This window comes from Aspergillus tanneri, assembly GCF_003426965.1.
Source record: "Aspergillus tanneri strain NIH1004 chromosome Unknown AapTan_2_pilon_pilon_pilon, whole genome shotgun sequence".
In the NCBI taxonomy this organism is placed as follows: Eukaryota; Fungi; Ascomycota; class Eurotiomycetes; order Eurotiales; family Aspergillaceae; genus Aspergillus; species Aspergillus tanneri.
In genome coordinates, this window is record NW_022984629.1 from 3,836,186 (window position 1) to 3,858,918 (window position 22,733).

The 22,733-nt window shown below is 48.2% G+C and overlaps 3 protein-coding genes across 3 annotated transcripts; 1 reads left to right on the forward strand and 2 right to left on the reverse strand.

The window, feature by feature from the left end:
- Positions 1-5,975: 5,975 nt before the first annotated feature.
- On the reverse strand, positions 5,976-6,272 carry ATNIH1004_001228 (uncharacterized protein; the record flags this gene model as incomplete). The annotated part of the gene is made up of 2 exons (XM_033565928.1): positions 5,976-6,101; positions 6,177-6,272. 2 exons carry the CDS (start codon positions 6,270-6,272, stop codon positions 5,976-5,978), a joined length of 222 nt encoding a protein of 73 aa, XP_033431685.1.
- A 2,370-nt stretch (positions 6,273-8,642) lies between these two features.
- ATNIH1004_001229 (putative ATP dependent RNA helicase) lies at positions 8,643-13,570 on the reverse strand (the record flags this gene model as incomplete). The annotated part of the gene is made up of 10 exons (XM_033565929.1): positions 8,643-8,858; positions 8,936-9,266; positions 9,344-9,557; positions 9,617-10,001; positions 10,057-10,198; positions 10,253-10,310; positions 10,358-11,079; positions 11,135-12,028; positions 12,101-12,749; positions 12,805-13,570. The coding sequence occupies 10 exons, from the start codon at positions 13,568-13,570 to the stop codon at positions 8,643-8,645; spliced, it is 4,377 nt and encodes a 1,458-aa protein (XP_033431686.1).
- Positions 13,571-13,852: 282 nt separating this feature from the next.
- Positions 13,853-22,275, forward strand: GCN1 (putative translational activator; the record flags this gene model as incomplete). The annotated part of the gene is made up of 9 exons (XM_033565930.1): positions 13,853-13,973; positions 14,056-15,745; positions 15,842-16,127; positions 16,175-20,876; positions 20,926-21,117; positions 21,178-21,336; positions 21,390-21,471; positions 21,528-21,669; positions 21,721-22,275. 9 exons carry the CDS (start codon positions 13,853-13,855, stop codon positions 22,273-22,275), a joined length of 7,929 nt encoding a protein of 2,642 aa, XP_033431687.1.
- Between the last annotated feature and the right edge of the window lie 458 nt (positions 22,276-22,733).

The window sequence follows — 22,733 nt, forward strand, 5'->3', positions numbered from 1 at the left end:
ACTCTTTCCGGCGGACCCATTGGACATGGCCCTGGCTTCCTGGTAGTGTGTGCGATACGTACATAATTTAAGGCTTTCGGGTCGATCTGGAGGGCGTTAGAGCGCGGGCCCCGCCAAATACCAACCCAAAGACCGCTGACAAGTCACCACGATCGGATGATGAATGAATGAGAGTGACTGGTCATCTATGGTAACGAGTATAATTCCCTTTTTGGCTTTAATAAGTGTTCTCGAAACTATCCTAATCATTCCACGGAGTTTATTTTATATTTTATTCCTATTTTAAAGAAAGATAAATCTGTAAGGGAGTGTTGTATTTGCCTCTAATTACTTTCACTTTTGTCACCCGTCCAAGTAAGCCGAAGGAGCCGGGGGGGAATAAAAAAGAACATACTAGACTGTAGAGTGGAAAGGAAAAGATGAAAATAGGTGTATGTATGCAAGCAAGCGAGTACAACCATGTCACACAAGTCGTCGCAGAAGAAGAAACAAAACTGGAAGAGAATAGCCTGGCAGGGGTTCGTGCAGCTGGCAGGGATGAATCACTGGATGAGAGAGCACCACGGAAGTCAAGGTGGCGTGCGGGCAACAGTCGATCAAGCTCAGTGTCTGGTCGGTCAGATTTATGGTACTCTGTATGGATCATAGTCAGAGAAAGTAATTTTAGAGCCTTCGTTGAGGCACATTATTAGGTAGTCGGTCAGGTTAGGTCAGGTCAGGTAGGTAGGTATGTATGTACGTCATACCTCCAAGTAGTCCATACTCCCTATCGATGTTGTCCGTTTCAACTCCATCCAGGGAACAGAACCTTACCAGACTGTTTCGGCTCTAGTCGCCCTCTCACTTCGCCCTCTTCAGGATCCAGACAAGATATATTGTAAAGTCATGGCTACCTGGTCGCAACCTCTATCGCTCTCCCCCTCCTTGGTCTACTATTCGATCACTAGTCTCAGTTGCAATACCAATCTCTCCTCACTCCCCTACCACCCACCACGTATCGATGTATGTACCATGACTACTCCGTAGTAGTAGGCTCTATTCCAGATGAGATCGTGCCGCTGGATACATCTAAGTCCCCAGTACAGAGTAGAGTCGGTCAAGAAGCCCATGCCTCATGTTTCTGGGCACCAACCCTTGTGGGTTCGCTAACAATTCTCCGTCTACAATGGCCTCCAGAATTCAAGTTCCTACTACGTGGGTCCATGCTATCGAGTGACTTGTGTCTCACGAGAACTATCAGAAGGGCATTGTACTAGGTTACAAACTGATTCATGCCAAGCAGGCTTCCATGATTGCGATGAATATGAAGCAAATTACCTTTTCGACTAAGAGCACAAATTAACTTGCGCTGGGATTTTCTGTTGATCGAATCGTGTCATTGAATCTGCTAATGCGACGCCATTTGACCTTGTCTTGATTACTACTACTTTACTACTAGTTAACTGGTGTCCGTGGAAGGGTACCTTCTTGCAAGCAGTAATCATCGGTGGCACAGTGGCAACTATCCACTTATTGGCTTGTCTCTGGTCCTTAAGCTGCACATACATACAGACGGAAGTATTCCGTACTTAGCTAAGGTAGTTTATTTACTAAAGAACGTACGGGTCCTGGCGGATATCAAATTCAAAGCAGATCCAAATAGACTAGGACGTCGCACTAAAATGGAGACTCGTGATGGCTGCGTTTTGTCCTGTACGGAGTACATACGTACATCCGAGCTTAGTACGGTGAAGGCCCCGACCACGACCCTTGTGTACATTTTCGTTTTTGGAGCTTTTTTCACTTTCTCGGAGTGCAAATGGTTCGGTGGAGGGCTCGTCCCAGGCGCAAGGGCAAAAAGTCTGTACACTATGAAACAGAGATGCACAGACATCAGGGTCTCACCGCTTGTTCTTCAGAGGCGAAGAACTATATTCAATAGACAGAACAGGGAGGGAAGAGAAGGGAGAGTGTAAAAAAAAAAAAAAAAAAAAAAGAAAAGAAAAAAGTCATTTGACTGACAAACCCTACCATTCCAGTTGTGCTTTTGCTCGGCTGATGGAGAATCAGGGAAAACAATAGGCCCAGGAAGCTTCCTCTCGCAGCACCTCCTCGCGACCCCTTGCGTGAGGTGGAGCGGGCTAATGACACACTACCCCACTACTATGATTGCCTAACCCCACTGCTGTCTGGACGGACCACGGAGTACTCAACAGTATCAGAGATACGGGGTGGTAACTGGTGGCGTTGGAATGATCCCATATTCCACTGTATGTACGGACGTATTGTGGTTGTCTTCGGCCGAATTATCTTGTATGTAAAGTATATACTACCTTGCTATGAATTGTTTGGGATCTTGACAAATCACTGAACAATGTCTCGATCGCTGTCGTTCCCGTAAATTTCACTCTCGAGTAACGCTGATGGATGATACAACTACGCTGGCCCCCCTCCAGTTGACCATATTAGGTATTCCGTCGAACCCTGGCTAGTCTCTTCTGTAGAGAGCAGAGTCGTATCTCGGAGATAGCACGGAGTAGCGTGTCCCAAGTATCGACACGTTCTGGAGTTGATTCCACAGTAGAAAGGCTGCAGTCAGACGGGGTATTCGTTGCGAGAGATATTTCTCAATGTTTATCCAAAAGTCACAATATTACCACATGCTTTTAAAAGTATACCACCCCCACAGAATACATACTTCGGTACTCCGTAGGGCAGCGTTCCATTGCTTCTACTTGCTATGTTATGCATGTATGTATGTACATAGGCCGGCTTATGAAGAATGACTACTGTACTCCGTATTCTAAGTAAGCTGTTATCCATGCAAGTTTAAATGCGCAGACGACAGGCCGGTTTAATGCACATCTGCATATCAATCCCGTCGACATCTACATAAGCATAGGTTTGGCAAAGCACAATGCACAAGAAGGTCCGTGTCTGCTCATCTGCGTCAAGTCTAACAGACAAAAGAAGTCTACTACTGTAGGAGCTAGAGAGGATCGACTAAAATACCTCCTAGTGCTCTGTAGTAACTCTAGTGACAGTCATTGCAACACTAGTTAGCTGCACCACATCAACCCCAACATGCGGCGCAGTCAAATTAGATTAGGATCTACAGTTGACCCGGAATTATCTTGGTCAGTATTATTTCTAATGCGATTCTCAGTCATTATAATTCTTCAAGCAACAGGCTAAGGTATGCAGTCCCGCAACGAATCAACAAAACAAAAAGACCAACAAGTAACCCCATTTTCAAGTTGAGATATAAGTCCCGAGTCACGCAGGATGACCAGTCCGCTACGGACGGGCCGACACCCGCAGCCGTCCGTACATACAGCAGATCTTGCGGGGCGACTCCCCATTCCAGTTAATAACGGAACGGTCCATCCATTCCATCTGGTCATGGACATTTATTCTAAAGAGCAGAATACTATCTTCGGATGACGGACCGATAGAGAGGATGGAACAATAAAATAAAAACTCGGAACTAAGACAGACGATAGTACCTTCCAGGGTACACAAAATGTCAGACACGCGAAATGAAAACGAGGGCTGTCACTTCATCCTCATGGGAGACTAAAAAATGCACTAAGAACCTAGGTAGCATCGTCTACTGCACAGGGACTAGACTGAGTCCTGACATTGCTCCTGCCCCACCGCTAAATTAGTCCCTTCGCTAGTTTGACTTTGACGGCTGATAGACAGAAGCAACCATGGTCCAGGCTGAGGGATGGATTGCTGGTCCAGCCTCATGCGCTAAGGTTAGGCTGTCGGAGCCAACCGTCACTCGGCAAGAGGACCAGTCGTATTGGATATCTTAGTGTCAGGCGCTAGCTGAGACGGTGGGAAGTATGTTCCATGTTGGTATGGTGGATTTAAGCGGCAATTCGGCTTGATTGTCTGCGTGTCTATTTCCAACCTTGGGATAGATAGAGTGGTTAATTTTCCCAGATCCCCGAGACGAAGAGAGTCGGAGAGGGTTAATTTGGTTGCGATGTGCCCGACATCCATAGTTAGTTCATTTTTAATTTCTTTTTACCGTTTTCGTTTTCTTTTCCTTTTTTTTTAAGTTTTTGTTTTGTTTTTTGTTTTGGTGGCATTTCCCTTAAAGTCACATGCGCTAATCCCAGGAGTGGGGCGTAGCTGAAATGTCGCAGGAATTCATGTCCTGTCCCGTAGAGCCTTTTTTCTCTCCCTTTTTCCCCCCAATACTATTTAAGTTCTCTGGGGAAACAATTTATATGTATAATATCAACAAAATATACCCAGGATGTGGCACAAGCAAAGAAGGATAATCCAGCGACAAACAGTGTACCTGCAGCTGGGCATGCAAGGAAAACCAACCGCTTCCAACCGCCGCTCCCAAGAACACTAAAGCAGTGTCAGCCAACGGAACGGCTGCTAGAGTACCGAGGAAGTAGGCGTCTCTTCAGCGCTGCCTACATTGCAGTAGCTTTCCACTCCTAAGCAGGTACCAGTTAGAAGCAGCTCGTCAGTCGGAGGATTCCTCCGTTGGTGTCGACGCTACCGTGTTTAGACCAACCGCTACGTGACTAACTACCTGGCTGACCCCTGACAGAGGCTGAGACGCTGGCCCCATTTGACGAGAAACGTAAGAGTAAATGAAATTCGGCACGTCCTGCTGTACTCCGTACGACTTAAAAACCCCATCGGCATGATCCTAGTCAATGATCCGATAGTTTTAGTTTTCCCTTGAGCTGAAATTCTCGGCAGTAGGAACACTTTTGCTCGACAGACAGGGCTGGGACACAACTGGGAAAGATTACAGCCATCCAAATTTAGTAAAAGAATGGTTTAGAGACCTCTGGAATAAGAGCTTTACGAACCCTGGTCTGCGTTTTCACTAAATTCGAATTTCGACTGTAATATGCCATTTATTTAGACAGTATCACTAGTGTTACTTGCGTAAATATATAAAAGTTAGTCCTCGGAATTGGGGGCTGATAACACTGAGACTACTGTTTGGATATAGCTATAATCCGTAGCATATAGTGACTTAATAATGTATAAAAATGTGGCTGTATGTACAATACATAGAATTCTTCACTGTATTGCTACCGAGGGTAGCACATGACATACCATGCTGCTTTCTAGAAAAGCAACGCAGCCAGAAGCGCATCACATTAAAACAATAATACATGATACCATCTTGTACCACCAATACCTCTTCCGTCCATACCATAAATTTCCCACAAGGAAGTACTTACTGCATATTGTTGCCTCGTGAGACCTGAAACCCACCAAGAAACATGGATAGGAACCATTGATCAGTTGGCCATGAAATCCTCCATCTGGCAAATTCGACGAGGAAAGGGGCCAAAGTGACATGGTTAATGAATTCCGGTCAATCTTGGGGGTAGTAACTTGGGTCTAATCGTAGTACGGAGTACAGCTGAATACCTACTATGATGACCACTGGGTCCGTCTTGACCTGAGAAATACTACCTTTTCCTCCGACTGACTATGGCCCGTTCATCCGAGGATGCTCCGTTGTCGCTAGGTAAATTGGGGGCCAATCACTCGAGCGGAGATCATGCTAATTGATCACGAGAATCGGGACGGCTTAGCTAGCTCTCTGGAGTCTGGTCATATTTTGGCTGCTATCGCTGCACGCAGGTAATTAACCTTACATTGCATGTTCCGTAGTTACCCGTGCACAAGAGATCGACTGCACGATTGGTGTCGACAGCATTGATTGGCTCTGGGGAGGTTCTCCTTTAACTGCTACTTATGATGATGAGCCATGGTCAACACACTAAATATAGCAGTCGTGTCGAGGGTCATGCTCTATACAACCTGACCTTTTCCTGGTAACCTGTTTCGATCAGAACTGAGGCTGCATGGGTTCTCTATCTCTTTCCATAAAAGAATACAGTCTACATATGATACCTTTGAAAGGGACACTATCCAGAGAATAAGGATAGTCTCTGTAGCATTGTGCTTTTTTCAGGCAATTCCCCTCCCAAATGAACCGCTCATCTTCGGTCCGGATCAATCGACTGGGATGCCAGTGTAACACCACACATCCCGGTCACCACGGGTCCATTCTCATCATAATCATCATCATCATCATCATCATCATCATTCGCAAGGATTACAGCCTATCAGTGACGGACCTGGAGCGATGATCAGTCGCGAGTGAGAGTTAAGACGAGACCTGATCCCCGCTTTGTTACCAAGACGGATGAGGACAAACCGCCAAGAACGGTCTCCATCCCGGCGCATCGCCCACGGACCTCTGGAATCAAGGAAGAGATTGGTGGAGGCCTCATTCTGCACAGGCCGGGTGGATTAGCTGGTGGGGGGATCGACTGGCTGTGGGAGCGACCACGTATGTAGGGACTTCGTTGGTTGACTAAATCGTTAGTCGGTGGACACGGGCACCGTTGACGCCGCGAACCGTCAGCTTTGGACGATTTGACATGATGGTTATTATTATGACGATGACGAGCTGTGTGGTTTTCCCTTTCCCTCCTCCCGACTCAAGTGTAAGGATCATAAATCCTCCTTCGTTTCATTTTTATTTTTTTTTTTTTATTTATCTTTTCTTTTTAATTTTATCATTGTGACATTTGTGCTGACTATCCTATCACCCCTAGTTATTGTCATCCTCGACCAATATGAAGAAGTATAATCTTCGGTCTGACCGCAACCTTCCACTTCCCAACCTTCTTTGGCCCCTTCCCCTCCCCTCCTTGCTGACTGCTGGATCATCCTGTAGGGTCTGGCCCGTTTGATCTTAGTTGAGAGGATGGCGACGGGATCCAGGTTTCAGCTGCAACAACCCGTGGTGCATATGCGAGTGCCGACCAGGATCTTCTGACGGAGGTGCTGGGTGGATATGCGAAATCCCTATCCCACACTCAAAAGAGGCGATGTCGAGGCTGGACAAAAAAAGCCGTCTGGAAAGTTGCAATACTCGATCTCTTTTCAGCCAGCGGATAGGAATACAAACTTCCTATCGAAGGGGCCAGAGACCATGGCTCCGACAATGTCATCCTCCCACTCACCATGGACCGACCAGTCCCACAGGGACCCGCGATCTCCCATGCAGCCGAGCCAAGGTCTACTCGACGTGTTGGTCACTAGTCGGTCTGTTCGGAAGGCAGGTGTGTTTAAACTTCTCTTACGTACAGAGTACATCGGCCAATGTATGTACGAAAGGAATAGACCATGCAGTCTATATATAGTGAAGTTCCTTTACTTTGTATAGGTCTTAGTGGTGGTGGTGAAATTAGTGGATGATGCAGGACAACGACGTCGCCAGAGAGGCGACAAATGATAAAACAACATTTCCAAAGTATCCGCATGAAACTATTAAGTGTATCATCGATAGTAGTTGAACAACAACCATGACCATGGCTCAATATCCATGGCTTCGTGCAGTGATTAAATTCGTTGAGCTTCGATCTAGCCAGCCACGTTTCACCGCTTTCTCGTCGTCTTTCCGTACGGAGTACTCCGTTGTTCCATCGTTTTTAGATGTTTATTATTATTATTATTATTTTGGACTTATCGGTACTACGCCAGTTTATTTTTCTTCTCCATCCGAGAATAAATCATCTTTTGCACCCCCTGATCTGGCGTCGTGCGTGGAATGTTGTGTCACCCGAGTTCGTCATGTGCATTCTTCTTTAGGGTCGATTCCACGGGTCCAGCAGAGATCAATCTAGGGATGGAGGGAAAGGAAAGGGCAATACGGCTGAGTTGTCGACCAGCTTGACTAGCCTGTTAGACGTCGCAAGAACCTAGTTTCGTGTTATAAAAACTCTATCTATCTATGTAGTGTTTTCGTGTCTATACCTGTACGGAGTACTGTATGTATGTATATATATTCATACCTATATATCTGTATCAATCTTTCTTCAGGGATATATGCATAAACATATATAGAGATACAACATACCTAAAAGTCCCATAGGTAGACAGGGTGGTAGGCTGCATCAACAGCTGCAGTCATCCAATGCAGTCAACACCACATTCACTGATGTATGAATGTACTTAATATGAATCTCATTGTTGGACAAGAACTTGTCGAGTCGACCGGACCGATCGGTTACATAGACGGCAGCGGACCTGTTCCTGCGTCGTATATAGATTTCCGCCTCATACAAGAGTATTCTATCCTTGCTTGCTGGTAGCAAGATGTCTAGATGGAATCATATGTATACAGTAATAAGGATGTAATATATAACCATGTCAGGGGATTCGACTTCCAGATTAAAAGTATATATGCGGATATAGAGGGTACTTGCAAGGGTCACATGAAATCAGGAGAACTTCAGCGTAAATACAGTGTGGGCATTTCATTTCCTCCGTGTTGAACTGCAGAACTCTAGGTGGTGAACTCTATTATTGTCCTTTTTCTACATGTACCTGGGGCTCTATTGCTAATTATTATTACATAGCCTATTTGAGAAATGCGTCCAGTGGAGAATCATAGTTAATGTCGAATCATTCTTCCCTATATGATCGAGTCCATGACACCCCATGCTGAGTGCAATAGCATGTCTAGTATCTACAAGAAAAAGATATGTATCTTCAACAAGAGGGAACAACAAGGGAATAACAAACACCCAATCATTCCACCATATCCCGACAATCCAAATTCCAACACCAAATCCTCCAAAATGAACACGATTTCATGAGTTGCGTTTCCCCGCCTGCGAGAATATCTGATTCCAAATATCAATCCACTGCTGCTGCTTGTATGATAGCACCTTTTGTGGATCGCGGAAGGTTCCAGACAGAATGTCTCGCACGCGAGCACTGAGCACCTTCAGCGCTAGCATCGACTTCCAGTCTCGAACTGCAAACCGGATTCGGTTGGCATCGATTGAAATCACACCGGAGTACATCTGTAGAAGGAGAGAAGTTAGTCAGCTTTTCTTTATTCGTTTCTTTCTGCTTCCATTCCGATTCGGCTGGAACTTACCTTGAACTCAGCCTCGCCGCACAAAAGAGCAATAGCAAAGTCGTCCACAGCGTTCGTTTCAAATGCATTGTAATTTCGGTTTCGTCCTTGCATGATGTGATAATATGAGAGCCACTTGATGGCAGGGTCGCACTGTTTGTTCACGGACGTGGGATGCAGTGTCACGGACTGGTTGTTAGCCACGTTTCGCCAACCTTTTCCTTCTCGGGTGAGTAATTTAGGATAAAAACTCCAAGCAATGACGGAGTTGACAATGACATCGTTATTGCTATTCAGGTCATACTCCTCAGGAATAGTGAAGAGTTGTCGTTGCCTACCACCATACCGCGCCCTGTGCTTATGTTAGCATCATATTGGAGACGGACTTCGGATAGAACACAGGTCAACGATAGAACGTGAGTGGCCTACCTGCTCAATGCAGCTTTTTGGGATGAATTCAAATTCAGAAGCCCTGCATCTGCAATGGACACAATAAGTTGCATCTTGATGTCTTCAATGTTCAACAGTGTCTGTGGACTGAGGAAATTCTTCCGGCAGAACGCGTATTCACTGACACCTAAGGTGTTTTTTGTGCGCTTCCAGGCGCAGTATGCATTGTATACAGTCAGAAGGTCCGAGTCGCCTGTCACAATTAGCTTACATAGAATATAACGTGGATCTTGAGCGGCTATCAGGTATAACCTTTTTTGAACGAGAGTCTTGAAAGATCCTTCTTGGTGTTCGAGCCTATAGTGTTAATAAAAGGTGACTTGGAAGAAAGGATAGCAGCGATGCTAATAGCTGCATCCAAGCACTTGAAAAACGAGCCATGGATGATCAATTTCCCGAGAAAGACATCCAAAGGCAACTTAGCAAGCTGCGTTCCCAAGGGGGTGAGATTTTCCGCATTTGTTAGGGCTTTGACCTCCTTCAAGGCGTCGATTGCACGACGGATATTTTTCGAAGAAGGCGGGTCGAGAGCTTCAAGTAGAGTCTGTTCTACCTCCCCTAGCTTGCAGATCTTCACTCGCAAGACCAGATCCTGCAGAGATAACCGAAGCATTTCGGGCGTTTGCTGTTCAGCGAGCTACGGCCAGTCAGTACTCATGTTACTCTGTATGTTGAAATAAAACGGGCCATACCGAATTTTCATGTCTGTACTTGGTGAACAAATGGAAGCAGACTCCACTCTGAACGCGACCGGCTCGTCCCCGTCTCTGCTTCGCATTGGCCCGCGAGATGAACGCCTCGACTAGCCTGGAAAGCTGTCGTCTCTCGTCGAACCTGATCATTTGTTAATAATAGACCTTCTCTGTGGCTATTGGGTCTTTCATTTACCGCATGGTCTTTTCCTTACCCGCATCAATGACAGCAGTTATATCCGGGATCGTAATACCTAGGGGGTGTTAAAATCCAATACTTCCAGCAGTGTGGAAGACATACCTGTCTCTGCAATGTTCGTGGCGATTACAATCTTTCTCAGTCCCTGTGGTGGCACCGCAAACGCTTTCTCCTGATCTTCACTTGCGATAGACGAGTGAAGTGCATGAACAATCCACCCTTGCTGGAAGGCAGGCTCCGATAGAATCTCATCGTTCAGGCGTCGAATTTCCGCCATACCAGGCATGAAAATTAAAATAGCTTTACTGTAGTGTTCCAACTCCGGACTTGAAGCGAGTTTGATTAATAACTTCTTGATTAGCTGGTAATCAAGACGGTATTCATCAACATTGAGGATGGTCTCTCGGGTTTGCTTTGAGTATCCGTCAAGCGTTGCCAGCAGCCCTCCAGTCGTATCTCCCTGGGAATTCTCGGGTGCTATTTCGTCGGTGTCTTCATCGACCAGGGCGTTCGAATCATTTTCTGATAAGCGATAATTTGTCATCTCGACAGCATCCTCTAAGAATTTCACCTCCACAGGAAAAGTCCTCCCCGGTATATTTAGCACCGGGACACCCCCAAGATAGTTAGAGAAGCGTTGGGCCTCGAGGGTAGCCGACATCAGGATTAGCTTCAAGTCTGGCCTTTTCTGCATCAGCCGGCGAAGGACAATTAACAGGAAATCACTATCGATAGAGCGTTCATGAACCTCATCCAGCACAACGTGGGTAATATCTTGAAAGTCTTCCGGACGCTCTAGCATCCGTACTACAACTCCAGTTGTCCTGCCCAGTATCAGCTTGTTTGATAGAGTCATTAAGGAGAAATGAAGAGACGTACGCAAAGACTAGTCTCGTGGATTGGCTCACTTTGCTCTCGAGCCTAACGGCAAATCCAATGAGAGAGCGGGATGTACCCACATCATTCTTGCTTTCTCCCAATTCTTCGCTAACTCTTCTAGCCAAAGATATAGCGGAGATCCTTCGGGGTTCTGTGACGAATATCTTGCAAGGACGACCTTGCTGCATCTCATGTTCAAGGATAAAAGATGGGATCTGCGTGCTCTTTCCACTGCCCGTTTCACTACAGATGATAAGCGCATGGTGAGTATCAAGCGTTTTGAGTATTTCGTCTTTGAAGTTCCATATCGGTAGTTTCATCCTGTCTTGGATCATCTGATGGAAAAGAGGAGTCGAAGACTTTTCTGCCCAGATATTCTGCAGTTGAGACTCAGGGTTTGATGTTTCCCTTACGCTTGGAGCTTTTGTGGGAGAATTCTGCCTGCTCGGAGTTCCATTTCTCCTACGGAAATTGTCTAACAGGACAATGTCATCCTCAAAGCTCCCGTGATTCTCTTGTATCAACTTCTTCAAACTCTTGACAGTTTTCTTCTCTTCCTCGTCTTCTTGGAGTTTTTTTGCAGTTGCAAATTCAGCCCATAGATCCCTCCACACTGCTGGGAGGCGTAAATATGATTTCCCTTCCTTTGAATTCTGTGGGAATAGGATGAAAATTGCAAGCGTCGAGACGAAGGCCTCTGCTTGTTGGGCAGTTGGCGTTGCCATGTTATCCATTGCGACAAAGGTGGCCCATGGACTTGACTTGTGTGTGACTGCATCCCATTCAAAGGGAAATGGTACATCCTGAGGTTTGGACCACCTTACTTCGACCGCCTTACGATTAGAGTGCGTCGAAGAGGAGAAGTCTTTGTAGGTAATTGTACTCCCGGAATCCCTAGATGATAAACATTGTTGTCAGGTGGAACTGTCTAATAGATGTTCAAGAATGCCACATAGCCATCCATACCTTGCTTTGCAAGTCTCCTCTAACACTCGTCGAGGATTTAGACCAGACCATTTCCCAAAGTCACGGAGTTGTATGGTAACCTTATTCAGCTCCTCGGTGATCACTTCTGTCTCCAAAATCGGCTCCTCATCCTGGAACATATCGCCTAGAAGGCCAGTAGCTTCGCCAACATCATCACTCGGTGGCGAGGTTTCCTCCTCCTTGTTCTCCGATTGCTCTTTGTTTTCACCTGGGCCTGCTGACAGTTTCTCATCGAGAGTACTTTGCCGGACGAATGCGGCCTCTTTCCGGAGGTCATCAAGCTTTTCTTTCCACCGGTATTCGGCCTCTGCACAGTCAAAAAGAACATCATTTTCAATGCCAGCAATTTTACGTTGCAGTTTTATTACTTGAGGGTTTTCAGTGCTAGATCCAGAGGCTTGGCGGCCTGCTTTCTTTGCTCTCTTGGGCTTGTCGAAAAGCTCAGGCCGGAGGCCATATAGCTTAGTTTGCAATTCCAAAAATTTTGGCAACAGGGTGTCAGGATCCAAGGAACTATCCGAGTCATAGGGACTCGGAGAGATCGATCCCTTTACATCAACCTTTGTCTTTTTGGGCTCGTTGCCATCCTGTATTCCTTTGGTGGCCGGGGATTGTACTGGCTCACGATCTAATGCTGATTAGCTATTCCTAATCCATGGACGACACTAGGCACCTAGGTTTACCGGATATCCACGAGATATTCTTTTCGTCTTTGCATAACTGGAGATTATTTGTCTGCATGTAGGACGGTAGTTCTTCGAGACTGCAGTGCATGGCGAGCCAATCCAGGGCCTCGTCTAGATTACACACCATTTCCCTATTAGTTTGGACAAAATTACCAGAGAAATAAAGTAAAAGATGCTTTAATGACTCTTCTACTTTTCCTTCGGGAAAACCGAGTCTAAGGAGGACCTCCCGTAGGGTCCAGAGTCTCATATACAGCTCTTCTTCCGTGGCAGACTTTTTCAGACCGTTCTGGTCCCGACCCGGTAAGGGACTTAGCTCGCGCTCCTCAGTCTCCGCGAGAGTCAGGATCGAGCTCAGGATATTCTTGGGAAGCCATTCTAGTAGGTTTAATAGCACGGCCTGTTGCCGGAGAACTCTTCGCTCGGTTTCCAATCTGGAGACCTGGCGGGATGCATCATTCTTGCACTTGAGTGCGTATTTATCCACCAATATCTGTAACTCCGCCTCCTCTAGGTGTCTCTCTAAATCCTCTGGGGAGTAGTTCTGTAGCGAAGGGGGTTCGTGCGTCGCTGTCGCCGGCAGGGTTCTCTCCGCGGGAGTAGGCAGGTCACTCTCCGAGAGGGACTTGGACTCTGCTGGAGTCGTGCGACCTGTTGAGTCAGTAGTCGCCGTGGATTTTGGTTTCGAGGGCATTGAGACTGTCGCAAACCCCCGAGCCGGGTTGGATGCGAGTTTCTTCCTTTTCTTATTGTTTGAGGGCATTGCGGTGGATGAATCACAATGAGTCAGTCACTACCAGTACAACAGTCGCGAACGTCCCAACCAAGGGGATATTTTAAAATGAAGATAGGATGAAAAATAAAATAAAATAAAATAGGTGAGGAAACTTCAAGCAGCAGGTCCATTGAGGAAGTGCAAAGAAACAGTGAAAGTTGGACGATGGAGGTGGATTATTGGGCGGCGAGCTCTCCCCACAACGTCGAAAACTCTTATGACAACATTCAAGTCTCTTCTCCATCCCGACATGCTCCAGGCCACCCAAACATGGACGACTTTCCATGGGATCAGGTGAAAGCAGGGGATCTGGAGAGCCTGCATGTCGTTCTCTTGTCGAGTTCGACTTCTCGCAGAATTCGTGCTCTCCAGGAACTCCGCGATCGAATTGGTAAGGCAGCCATCTCCAACCCCTCCTCTAATGTCCTCTCTCTCGCTCTCATTCCATTGCTCATATGTCGCTGTCTTTTCAGTCTCGGATCTTCCTCAACAAACCCGTCAGCCTCTTATTGACGTTCTCTTCAAGACCTATCCTTTATATATCGACCGTGCATCCCGACAGGCCGTCCAGCAATGTATTCGCTCTCTTCTGGCGACTCCCGTCCCGACCGACGATCTCAAGTTCCTCACGCAGAAGCTGCAGATCGAGGCCTCCAAACCCGGATTGGCTCCTAGTTCTGCCTTCGTGCTTCTGGAATGGTGTTCGATTTTGCTCCAGAAATTCAAAGATGACTCGGAGACACCCCTTTCCATCATTGTGGACCTCATGGCGGTGGACGCAAAGGTCCTGGAAATCTGTCTGTCGGCCAATCCTAAGCCAGCCGTGAAGATGTCCGCGCTCAGGGTCACTAGACGCGCTTTGCGGGCTGTTTTCTCATCGCCCATTCGAGGTGATGACGCGGTTCGTCAGTCCGTCCATCGGTTAACCAGAGACGCGAACGTAGGTCAGAGGAATGCTCCTTTCCTCGGTGTGATTTCTGGGGTTTGCGCTCGTCTGCCGGGCAAGAAGGCCGTGTTGGAGGGAGAGAAGAAAGTGATCATAGCATTTTACGTCAAGGAACTTGTCGGAGCAAAGGCTGCGCCGCCGAGTCACCTTACCGATGTCCTGTTCGACTTCTTCGTCTCCTTCGTAACTGAAGAAGACCTGGTGTCCGAGATTATACCACCTTTGGAGAAGGCTATTTTGCGGGCTCCCGAGGTAATTTTCAGCGGATTGGTGCCTTCGCTTTGCGCCTCGCTGCCGGCTACCATTGACCTGTCGGAGGTTCTGCAGTCCCGGCTGCTGAAGCATCTTCTATCAAGCATGAAATCGAACAGTCCTGCCGTCCGACAAGGTGCAGTCAACTCTTTCGAATCATTGCTCTTCAAATCCAAGGTCGAGACCTTGGTTCTCAAGACCATAGGTGAGGTTATCGCTCCTCTCAAGACTCAGAAAATCACGAATCCGGACCACCGTGCGGCGTATGCTCGAATACTCTCTTCTGCCTTGCAGTCGGTGAGCATTTCAAAGGAGGTGGTTCAGGGCCTTGTTCCTGTGTTTTTGCGGGAGTCCAACGAGGCTGCCTTGGAACAAGAAATCAAAGCGTTCTGTACACATCTAGGGGTCCTTGTCCGGTCAAAGGTGAAGGTCAGCGATGATGTTGTCAACACCATTGTTAAAGGTTCTGCAGAAAAGCGAATTCCATTTCGAAAGCTTTGGCAACTCAACGTTGGGGGAGTTTTTTGGGATGCGGATGCTACAAACTTAGTTAACCCTGATGTTGAGCCTCTTGTGACTAAATTTCTCAGTAAGATGAAGGAGCTGTTCATGGAAGTCTCTTCTAATCCCTTGCCATCGGCCCAGAGCGGCTCTCTATCAACAGCATATATCTTTGTGGCGCTCGCTGAACGGTTAGCTGCCGTGCAGGGCTTTGACCAGGCAACCTGGGAAACTGTAGTAGCCCAGTCTTTGGCTCTTCGTCCGAAGCCGTCTTTCCTTGTGAACCCCAAAGCCTACTCGAAATTGACATCTCAAGATGAGATTGAGTGGGTTGTTAGGGCGCTTTCGGCTATTACGACGAGCCCAAAGTTTGAGAATTCTGAAGAATCCACTATGGTTGCCTGGGGACAAGCATATATCTTTGCAATAACTGCGCCGGGACTCCACACAGACTTTCGCGAAAGGTCCGCGTATGCATTGTCGGAGGTTCATCTTATGAACTTCGGCCTAATCAGTCGTGTCATAATTAGGTCTCTATGGACTTGGATACTTTCCTTTAGGACTGCTGAGAAAGAATCCGCACCAGTTTCAGCGGGGCAGGAAAGCGAAAGATACCTCCATCTAATTGCAAAGGCCATCTGCCCCTCTTCCTCTGCCATACCTGAGCCGGAGATGATTTCTTCTAATTTGAAGAGTCAGCTTGTCAGCCTTCTTGTCCTTTGCCGGCCAGAACTGATCCCCAATGCGTCATGGATTGCTTTGTGCCTGCGGACTGGAACAGATCCCGGCCTTCTTGTTCGTGAATTTCCCGATCAATGCATGGAACAGTTGACACGGATCCAGGAGGTATGTCTTGTCTCCAGTCGGAATCATCAGCCACTAAAATTCTACAGGACCCCATTCAATCCAAACTCCCACAAGTCGAAGCGGCTATGCGGGCCGCAGCGGGAGACCTGGCCTTTGTAGCCCCTGACACAATGGTGCCTCAGCTTGTTGGCCAGATTACAGATGACCTGAATGTCTCCCGACTATCTAGGTTTACTCCGACCGATGCTGCTATCGCCCGTACCCCAGAAGGTACCATGTTCGTTGATGTTCTCAGCACCAAGTCGAAACAGCCTGCCTTTGACAAGAACACCAAAGACTACGATACCCTCAAGTGGGAGGAGGAATTACGTGCACAATTGGCAGAGAAGAAGGGCGAGAAACAGAAGAAACTTACCGCAGATGAGCAGTCTAAAGTGAAGGCGCAGCTCGCGAAAGAGGCTAAGATCCGTGAGGAGGTTCTCCAAGAAGTGAGGAGGATTGAAAGAGGTGCCGAGATCATCCAAGGTCTCGCAGATGGGCCCGCCGTTGACGCGGACGGCTGGATCAATTCCGCCGTGGGTTCTTTGCTATCCATCTCGCAAGCTGGCGCTGATATGTTTGTCGGTGATGCCATTTCCAAAGCATATATCAAATGCTCGGAGAAGGTATCTAGCCGTTTGGGCCCCCTGCGTCGTTTCGTCGGTATCGCCACTCTGCGGGCGCTTGGTAAAAGCTATCTTTCCCCGGAGATGGAAACGGAACCTCTGGGGCAGCTCGTAACTAGGATCCTTTACCGTTTGCGATTTGCATCAGAACAGCGCCCCCTCGACATCTCGTCCTTGGCTTACGTTCTTCCTTTAATCTTTGCCGTCCTCAGTCAAAACGGGGTTGACCAGAAGAAAGGAGAAGAAGGAGAGCAAGTGCTACTCGCCCTTGAATTTTTGTCCTTCCATTCGAGTTCATTCACGGATGATCGTCTTCCTCGTGTCAAGGTTCTGGACCACCTGCTCACATCGATGCAGAAGTATACTCCCCACTACAAACTGATCAAAGATACTTTGTTTGATTTGTGCAGATGCATTTCGTCAAGTATAAGCAAAGACGAGCTCGATATTCTCCTCAAAGGCACCATCGTCCCGGATACGTCTGTTCGGACATCGGTCTTGCAGGCTATTGAGGCTGAGATTGACTTGACCGATCTCGACTTCTCCGAGCACATCTGGCTGGAATGTCACGACAGCGTGGAGGAGAATGCTGATGTTGCAGAAACTATATGGGAAGAGAATGCCCTGGAGGTCGATGACTCTGCTTATGGAAAAATTATTCCCTATCTTGCTTCCAAGGATTCGCAGCTCCGTGGTGGTGCTGCCCGCGCGTTGGCACACGCCATTGAATTCAAATCGTCCATGTTTGGGGATGTTGTTTCGGAACTGCAGTCCAAGTTTGAGAGCGAGGCCAGACCCAAGGTACCAGAGAAAGACGCGTACGGAATGCCCAAGAAAATGGACATGACGGATCACTGGGAATTCCGCAGTGGCATTGCTCTCGCCTTTAGCGCAATGACTTTTGGATTTGAAGGAGACCAGATCGTCTCATTCCTCAGATTCTTGATTGAAAGAGGCCCTCTGATCGATCGTAGCGGCGTTGTTAGGGCTCAGATGGCTGATAGTGGTAGATCTGTCATTGCTGCGCGTGGTCAGCAGAAAGTTGAAGAATTGATGGGGCTATTGGAGACGACATTAAAGACATCAGACAAGGGCAGTGAAACTTCGGATCTTCTCAATGAAGCCGTGGTCGTCTTGTACGGATCCCTTGCCCAGCATCTCAAGGCGGATGATCCCCGTTTGCAGACTGTTATCCAAAGACTCCTCGCTACCCTTCCAACGCCCTCAGAAACAGTGCAGTCGGCAGTTTCTGGGTGCCTTCCCCCTCTCATCCGGCTTTCCGACTCCCGGAGCTCAGGGTATGTTCAGGAGATGCTAGACCAGCTTCTACAGTCAAAGAAATATGCCACCCAACGTGGCGCGGCTTATGGACTTGCTGGTATAGTCAGCGGCAAGGGTATTTCCACGTTGCGTGAGTTCCAGGTCTTGGCTCATCTCCGTGCGGCAATGGAGAACAAGAAAGAGCCACATCAGAGGCAAGGCGCCCTGTTGGCTTACGAACTTTTTGCGACAATCCTTGGACGCATCTTCGAGCCATATGTGATCCAAATCGTCCCGCAACTCCTAGCTGGCTTCGGTGACCCCAACACTGATGTTCGTGACGCCTGCCTCGACGCAGCGAAAGCTTGCTTTTCCAGTCTCAGTTCCTATGGTGTCAAGAAGATTCTACCCACCCTTCTTGACGGTCTCGATGACACGCAATGGCGAAGTCAAAAGGGTGCCTGTGACCTCCTGGGAGCCATGGCGTATCTGGATCCGCAGCAACTAGCGGCAAGCTTGCCAGATATCATTCCTCCACTCACAGTTGTTCTGAATAATACTCACAAGGAGGTGCGCAATGCTGCGAACCGAAGTCTTCAGCGTTTCGGGGAGGTAATTAGCAACCCTGAAGTGAAGGGTTTGGTTGACGTGCTCTTGAAAGCTCTGAGTGACCCGACGAAATACACGGACGAGGCCCTGGATGCTCTCATCAAGGTTTCCTTTGTTCATTATCTGGATGCCCCCTCCTTGGCCTTGGTTGTTCGCATTCTTGAGCGTGGCCTTGGGGATAGGTCGACGACCAAGCGGAAATCTGCTCAAATCATCGGTAGCTTGGCTCATCTTTCTGAGCGCAAAGATCTCATTACACACTTGCCAATCATTGTTTCTGGCCTGCAGCTAGCCATCGTTGACCCCGTCCCCACTACCCGTGCCACCGCGTCCAAGGCCCTTGGATCCCTAATTGAGAAGCTCGGAGAGGATGCCCTTCCCGACCTTATTCCGAATCTCATGTCTACGCTTAAATCGGATACCGGCGCCGGTGACAGGCTTGGATCTGCTCAAGCCCTTTCGGAGGTTCTGGCAGGTCTGGGAACGACAAGACTCGAGGAGACCCTCCCTACCATCTTACAGAACGTGTCCAGCGCGAAGCCAGCTGTTCGTGAAGGATTTATGACCCTCTTTATCTTCCTTCCGGCCTGTTTCGGAAACAGCTTCGCTACTTACCTCAGCAAGATTATCCCGCCTATCCTTGCAGGTCTCGCAGATGACATCGAGTCGATTCGCGAGACTTCTCTTAGAGCGGGTCGTCTGCTGGTCAAGAACTTTTCTTCGAAGGCCATCGACCTTCTTCTTCCAGAACTGGAACGCGGCCTGGCGGATGACAGTTATCGCATCAGATTGAGCTCCGTTGAATTGGTTGGCGATCTTCTCTTCAGCATTACCGGTATCACGGCTAAGGCCGATGCCGAGGAAGAGGCTGAGGAAGTCACTCAGGCTGGACAGTCTCTACTTGAGGTTCTTGGAGAAGAGAGAAGAAACAAGGTCTTGTCCGCTTTGTTCATTTGCCGCTGCGATACCTCGGGTCTTGTCAAGAGTGCAGCCATGGGCGTATGGAAGTCACTTGTTGCTTCTCCCAAGACTCTTAAGGATATGGTGGGCACCCTGTCCCAGTTGATCATACGACGCCTTGGTTCCTCAAACATGGAGCAAAAGGTCATTGCCAGCAATGCACTTGGAGATTTGATCAAAAAATCTGGAGAATCTGTTCTCTCAACTCTGCTTCCTACTCTCGAGGAAAGCCTGCAGACATCGCCCGATGTGGATGTCAAACAAGGTATCTGCATTGCTCTCCGGGAGCTCATTACTTCTGCGTCAGCCGATGCTCTTGAGGATTACGAGAAAGTCCTCATTTCTACCGTCCGCGTGGCTTTGGTGGACCACGATGAGGATGTGCGTGAAGCTGCTGCGGAGGCTTTCGATGCACTGCAGCAAATCTTGGGCAAGAAGGCTGTCGACCAAGTCCTGCCTCATCTTCTGCTCCTGTTGAGAAATAATGAGGATGCCGAGCAGGCGCTATCAGCACTCTTGACACTTCTTACCGAACAGACCCGTGCCAACATTATCCTTCCCAACCTCATCCCGACGTTGCTCACTCATCCCATCTCGTCATTCAACGCCAAGGCTTTGGCATCCCTGGCTGAGGTTGCCGGCTCCGCAATGACACGCAGACTGCCGACAATTTTAAGCTCATTGATGGACGACATCATATCAACCACGGATGATGGCCTTCGTGAAGAATTGAGCAGTGCATTTGACACTGTCTTGGTGTCTGTTGATGAATTTGACGGGCTTAACGTTGTTATGAATGTCATGCTCACACTTCTGAAACACGATGACCATCGCCGCCGCGCCAGAGCGGCGATCCATCTGAATAAGTTCTTTTCTGATGCATCAATTGACTATTCCAGATACTACCCAGACTTGATCCGCGTGCTGCTCATCTCTTTCGATGACAGCGACAAGGATGTCGTCAAGGCTGCATGGACTGCCCTGAGTGGACTGACTTCTCACATGCGGAAGGAGGAGATGGAAGTGTTGGTGATACCTGTTCGTCAGGTTCTACGGGGAGTGGGTGTCCCCGGAGCCAATCTCCCCGGCTTCAGCTTGCCAAAGGGCATTACCGCTATCTTGCCGATTTTCTTGCAGGGTCTTCTCAACGGAACTGTCGATCAGCGTACGCAGGCAGCACTTGCCATCGGTGACATTGTCGATCGTACCGGTGCCGATTCCTTGAAGTTATTCGTGACCCAGATTACCGGTCCACTTATTCGAGTCGTGTCTGAACGATCAGTGGATATTAAATGTAATGTATTTGCCTCTTCTGTTGATTTCACCACACTAATCGGTTGCAGGCGCAATCTTCTTCACCCTAAATAAACTCCTGGAAAAGATCCCGCTGGCGGTCAAACCGTTCTTGCCTCAGCTTCAGCGAACATTCGCCCGTGGTCTGGCAGACTCAACAAGTGAGACCTTGCGCAACCGGGCAGCCAAGGGTCTTGGGATCTTGATTACGTTGACCCCCAGAGTCGACCCACTAATTGCAGGTAGGGCAAAATTTGTGCGTTATGGAGATGAATTGTGTGTGTATTAATCTGGCTCTACAGAACTCATTACGGGAACGAAGACAGCAGCAGACGTTGGTGTCAAGAACGCCATGATGAAGGCCCTCCAAGAAGTGGTTGGCAAGGCTGGTGGCAATATGAACGAGACCTCCAAGAATTCCATCCTTGCTCTTATTGACGACGATACCAGTGACCAGACCGGTAGGTCGATTGGGCCATAAAATATTCGATCTATTTTTCTAACTGCTCAACAGATACTGTGGCCATTACAAACGCCAAATTGCTCGGGGCCCTCGTGAAGGTTCTCCCTGCTGCCATCGCAGGCCCTCTTATCAAGTACGTGCGGTATCAATATATGCATTAGAATGATCACTAACCGGCTGGACTCCAAGGAGCCGTGTGCTCACAGCGCACATTACACATGCGTCGGTGCTGGGGCTTAATGCGTTACTCGTTGAATCTCCCACATCGCTAACTGAGCATTTTGCCGCCGAGACGCACTCAGTTATCTGCCAGGGTGTCTCGAATAAGGATGTAAGTTGTAGTTGCTGCCGCGTCAGATCGAATACAACTAACTTAGACCAGCCCTTCATTGCCGATAACAGCGTCCTTGCCGCGGGCAAGTACTTGTTGGTGGAATATGAGCATCGCAACTTCGAGAGCAACAAGGCTATCTTCGAAGCATTGGCTCCCTGCATCCAGCCAGGTACACCTTCGGACACGCGCCGGCTGGCTCTGGTGGTTATCCGTACCGTGACTAGGCTTCACCCGGAGCTGACTCGACCCCATCTCGCCCTGCTAGCACCGCCCGTCTTCGCCAGCGTTCGCGATGTCGTGATCCCTGTCAAGCTGGCTGCGGAGTCCGCGTTCCTAGGCCTTTTCTCAGTTGTGGAGTCCGAAAGCACCGTGTTTGACAAATATATGGTGGGACCTGGAGCAGAGCTTCCGCCGGGACCGAAGCGGAGCATGTCCGACTACTTCAAGCGTGTTGCACTTCGCCTTGGTGGACAAGCCCGAGAACGTAGAGAAGCGGAGGGTGGACAAGGGGGACTGGGACTCTCCAATGACGAGGTTGAAGATGAAAGGGAAGTGTGGAGCATTGGGAAGGTGGATCTTGGGGAGGCTTCCTTTGAAGAGTGATTCGGGTTTTGTTGCTCCAGCGTGCATGAGTTAGATCTATATACCCCTTTGTTCCATCAAGGGAAAGATGTTTTCTTGTCTATATTGAACAAAAGTTTCCGTCGGACCTGTAGTTCTAATCATTGGGATTCCGTCCAGCTGCCATGTGACTTGAATTCATCGGTCACTTTTCTCTCTGATGTTTAGGGTATTTAAGAAGCGATTCGTATGTTTACTTCCTGTCAAATAAGTTGGTGGTAATAGTGACGTAAACAAGGTCATAAAAGAGGGGTAAAACGAACTCCCCTACACCTAGCAGAAGAAGCAACCTAATGATCCATAATAATAATCACAAGAATGATCATATCTTGATCAATACAATCAAGAAACCATCTAAAGCAATCATTTTAAGCACCTTTTCAAGAATAGTGTCTACCTTCCTATTCGGTATTAGCCGAATATCGGATACTTCCTGATCT